The sequence below is a fragment of the Rutidosis leptorrhynchoides genome, chromosome 6 (assembly GCF_046630445.1).
Source record: "Rutidosis leptorrhynchoides isolate AG116_Rl617_1_P2 chromosome 6, CSIRO_AGI_Rlap_v1, whole genome shotgun sequence".
Taxonomy (NCBI): Eukaryota; Viridiplantae; Streptophyta; class Magnoliopsida; order Asterales; family Asteraceae; genus Rutidosis; species Rutidosis leptorrhynchoides.
Window position 1 is genome coordinate 104,944,575 of NC_092338.1, and position 5,194 is coordinate 104,949,768.

General features: G+C 31.1%; 1 protein-coding gene across 1 annotated transcript; it reads right to left on the reverse strand.

The window, feature by feature from the left end:
• Window positions 1-3,849: 3,849 nt before the first annotated feature.
• Window positions 3,850-4,800, reverse strand: LOC139853935 (uncharacterized). The gene has a single exon (XM_071843271.1). It carries the CDS (start codon window positions 4,798-4,800, stop codon window positions 3,850-3,852), a length of 951 nt encoding a protein of 316 aa, XP_071699372.1.
• Between the last annotated feature and the right edge of the window lie 394 nt (window positions 4,801-5,194).

A 5,194-nucleotide genomic window follows, 5' to 3' on the forward strand; every position in this document is an offset into this window, starting at 1 on the left:
GAACTTTATAAATTTTATTACTTAAGATATATAAAAGTATATTTTTTTATAAAGTTTTAATTATTAATAAATGAATTATATTATTTACTCTAATAAATCTTTTAAAAATATTTAAAAATATAAAACGACGATTTCAAGTTATATGATAATCATGTATAAATTTTGAAAATCATTTTGAGTCAAATTGACTTTTGTTGACCTTTGCATATTAGTCTCGAGCATTAGGATTGTGATACACTATGACCTAAACTATATTGTTAGACAAATTTTGACCAACATATATATATATATATATATATATATATATATATATATATATATATATATATATATATATATATATATATATATATATATATATATATATATATATATATATATATATATATATATATATAGGTTCGTGAATCCGAGGCCAACCTTGCACTAGTTTAATGACGTTATATGTATTTTTACTACGAATTACAATAGGTGAGTTTCATTTGCCTTTTTACCCTTTATATTTTTGGGCTGAGAATACATGCGCAATTTTTATAAATGTTTTACGAAATAGACACAAGTAATTGAAACTACATTATATGGGTGAATGATCGAAGCCGAATATGCCCCTTTTTGCTTGGTAACCTAAGAATTAGTAAACCGATCTACTAATTGACGCGAATCCTAAAGATAGATCTATTGGGTCTAACGAACCCCATCCATGGTTGCGGATGCTTTAGTACTTCGATGTTGTTTTATCATGTCCGATGGATGTCCCGGAATGATAGAGGATATTCTTATATGCATCTTGTTAATGTCGGTTACTAGGTGTTCACCATATGAATGATTTTTGTCTCTATGCTTGGGACGTATATTTATGAGAATTGGATATGAAATTCGTGTGGTCTATTAAAATGATGGAAATGAATGATTATTGATAAACTAATGAACTCACCAACCTTTTGGTTGACACTTTAAAGCATGTTTATTCTCAGGTGTTAAAGAAATCTTCCGCTGTGCATTTGCTCATTTTAGAGATATTACTTGGAGTCATTCATGGCATATTTTGAAAGACGTTGCATTCAAGTCGTTGAAATTCATCAAGATTATTATTAAGTCAATTATAGTTGGATGTATTATGAAATGGTATGCATGCCGTCAACTTTCGTTGTAAAGAAAGTTTGTCTTTTAGAAACGAATGCAGTGTTTGTAAAATGTATCATATAGAGGTCAAATACCTCGCGATGTAATCAACTATTGTGAATCGTTTATAATGTATATGAACGGGTCCTTTCACTTCGACGGCCATTTTGAATGATAATATGTCGCCAAATGCTTTATGTTATAGGTTTGACAAGCGTTCGAGAAAGGAAGTGCGCTGCAAAAAAGTTAATGGCTAGGTGGTGAAACAATGGGTCAAGATTTGATAGGTCCTTCTCATATCCAATTGCTCTCCGTTGTGTTTTATTATGTTATGTTCGTGTTTGTCTCGGGTGTGGTTATAGGTTTTTCTTGGGTTTATTAATTCTAGGGTTATAGGTTTTTCTTGGGTTTATTAATTCTAGGTAGCGGGTATGTTCTATGTTCTTTAATTTTTAGTTTCGAGCCAAACTAGTATCTCCATTTGTATTTTTGTTCGGTTTTCGTCTTTTCGATGGATATGCTTTGTTATAGTATTTAGCTGTAATTGTAATTTTTATTTTTATAAAAAAAGTTGATTATTTAATTATATATAATATTAATATATAAGAGATTTTCTAATTACAACTCTAAAAGTTATTGCTAAAAAATTCTTTAAAATAATACTTAGCATCCCTTGATAAATAAATAGACTCATATGGCCGTTACATCCTTTAATTTGTACATGGGCCTTACATTTATCTTCTAGAAGCTTTCACCAACTCCTAATGCGATTCCATCTACAAAATTAAGGTTGTGTATGATTTTATTTTAATTAAACTATTTAGTATTTATTTTAATTTAATGTTTGAATATTAAATCGTTCTAGTTTATCGATTTCCTTTTCATTAAGTTCTAATCTAATTGAATAAAGATGATGAAAGAATGATTATATGCAGTAATATGTAATTTGTGAATGGTTAATACGGAGTATTATTTACCTTTTGTACTAAATAAGTAGTTTGAATGACCATGATGATTATTTTACCCTAGACTATATAACTATTTCATTCGTCGCAAATCTATTTTCTAGTATTTCATTTTAAATATCATAAATTAATTGTTCGCTTTTATAAATAGATAAGAATAAAATAGTAAAAAAAAATTATCTTTAAAAGTTGTATGTAAGAGAAAAAGTAATGAGTAAATTTAAAAAGTAAAAAAAAAAATGTAATTATGAATTTTAATTGTATATTTTTGTATGTTTTTGTTTTGCGGCAAAGCGCACTTCGGTTAGGCCCAGTTTCAAAAGCAGTCCCATATACTTGTCATAACCCCTTTAATTATTAATACGGAGTAATATTTTATTGCTTTCTAAAAAAAGAATTTTACAACCAAAATAAAAAGTCTTTAGCGGCTTATTGACAAAATCGAGTACGTGGGTTAGGTCAACCAAAGCGACGAATACTCATTAAATGGCGTCCAAAGCTGTTTGACTTTATAAGTTCAAGTTTTGGAAATACTCCTAACTAAAATAAAAAAAAATACAATAGAAGTCAAAATCATGTATCATATAAATATGAAATGGCTAACTTCTAACTTGTACATGTAGACAACAACAAGAAAAGTCAAGTCAATATTAGAGGTGAGATGTAGACAATTCTTCATTATCTTTGAATAAAGAGAAGTCATTTTTTCGTCCAGAGTAATACACTTCAAGAAGTAGAAAAAGTCTTCCATTTCTCTTTTCGAAGGATAAAGAGATTGCTTCTGAATGGGGACCTCCGACCAATAAGTAGAATTTTTTTTTTTAGAAAAAACAAATATACAACAACAACAAAACCCAATACCACATAAGTGGTGTATGTGGGAGGTAAGATGTAGACAATTCTTCCTCTATCCGAGAATAAAGACAAATAATTTCTCCACAAAGAGTAAAAACAATCCCAAAGATAGAGAACGTCATCTCTCTCTATTTGACGCATAGAGATATTGTTTCCGAGTGGACCTCCGGCTATAAGTAGAAAAAAAAAATTTAAAAATAAACCAAGATTAAAATTAAAAATAAAATTGAGACGCCATGAAAATGGTAAAATCAAATTTCCATGATTTTAAATCCTGCCTCAAATTTACTTTAGGCTCTAAGAGTCTATCGAGTCGCCCATAAATCGACGTTTGCTGTCGACTCAATAACTAGAGACGCCATTAAATGGTATGATCAAATTTCCATGAGTTTTAAATCTTGCACATCCAATGTAGGCTCTAAGTGGCAGTCAAGTCGTTAATAAATCAACGTTTGCTGTATAAGATAATATTAAATTCACTTAAACTTTCAATTATAATATAATATGTATTTAATAAACTTCTTATATTTCTATATATGTATTTTTAGCTACAAATAGTGTTATATGTGAGAAAATTTCGCTTTATTAATTGTTTCTTATCATGTGCTTTAAGACACATGTTAGAAAATTTCATATAAATACAAGTATAGAATTTAATGGCGTATAAGGTCATGTTTGATTTGAATTGAATGAACTTTTTTTTTTTTTTTTTTTTTTTTTAAAGCAAGAAATGAATTAAAATAGAAACCAAGAGGAATACAAAAGCTTAGGCCAATACAGGAAGAGGCCGAGCCAAGCAACCAACGAAAGACAAACAAGGGTGCAAAGGATGCAACCCGCACGAAAAAAAAACAAAACTAAAAAACTAGAAACATAGATACATAGAAGGATTTGTGAGCCAATTTAGTCATTCGATGTTTTTCCCCTTGAGCCGACACGAGATCCATTCAAACGACTTAACTTGGATTTCACTTAATAACATCGGAGCACTCCAACTTCTGTTTTGAAAGACCAACGAATTGCGATTTTTCCATAGATAAAAACCACAAACCCACTCAACGGCTTGCCAAATCTTTTGGCCAAGAGTGGTCATGACATTAGGAGATTTTCCATGGGAGATATCGCCAATATTTGAAGGAGAACAATAAACTAATTTCCACCAATTGCAAACTCGAATCCAAACATCCAAAGCATGACGACAGTTGATAAAGAAGTGTTCTACCGTTTCAAGACCATCGTCGCAAGAAGGGCATCGGACACTATGGAGATCAATGCCTCTTTTATCAAGCTCTATCCGAACCGGGATTCTTTTTTTCAACGCTCTCCACACGAAAATTTCGACTTTTTTTGGAACCAGATTATTTCTCAAAGTACATTGGGCAGAATTATTATTGCTACCAAGAATCTGCTTGTCGTGAAGTGAAGAAAGCTGTTTAACTGTAAATACACCATTGTTCGCGAGAGCCCACTTCCATGATTCTTTAGCATTAAAATCGAAAGAGATAGAACGGACCAGATTTGTTATTTCCTGCAATTCAGTGGTTGTCCTTCCTGTGGGAACATGAGACCACTCCCATAGAAAAAGGACAGAATCGGCCGCTGTTGATTGAGGACGAACTGCATTAGAATAAGGTGAAAAACCTGCTACTGGAACACTCCCTGAAGACGAATCGTGGACATTTGCTGCTGTTACCGAGCCCGCTAAACATGAATATGCTGCTGTAACCCGATCTCTAACCATGGCATCTTTATTTCTATCAAGCATGTACAACCTTGGAAACATATTCTTGAAGCAATCCGAACCACACCACACATCATTCCAAAATGAAGTAGTCCTACCATCACCAATAGATTTCATGAAAGAGCTTTTGAAAGAGACTTGTAGCCCGTCAATTTTATTTGAATTGAATGAACTTAATAGAATGAATCTGAATATGAAGGGTTATCTGAGTGTTTGTTTTTAACTTATTAAATAAAACGCTTCTTGATGATAAAATTCAAATAAATGTAAAATTACATTTTAGTCATAACTTCAAAAATTTATTAGTAATCACTTTTTTTTTCCCGACAGTAGAAGACAAACTTTTATTAATAGAGTAGCAAGGTGGTAGCAAAAAAGAAACAAGGCGTTAACTGATTTGCAACCACGTTGTTCAATTTATGTGACTCCTATTTAAATGCGAGTACAACCAATTGAAGTAATCGGTTTTGTAACTACTCGATATAGAAATTAATTTGATAATTTCGATTAT

Excerpts from the sequence above, each read along its gene's own strand:
- LOC139853935 (XM_071843271.1), bottom strand. The coding sequence starts at position 4,800 with ATGAAATCTATTGGTGATGGTAGGACTACTTCATTTTGGAATGATGTG.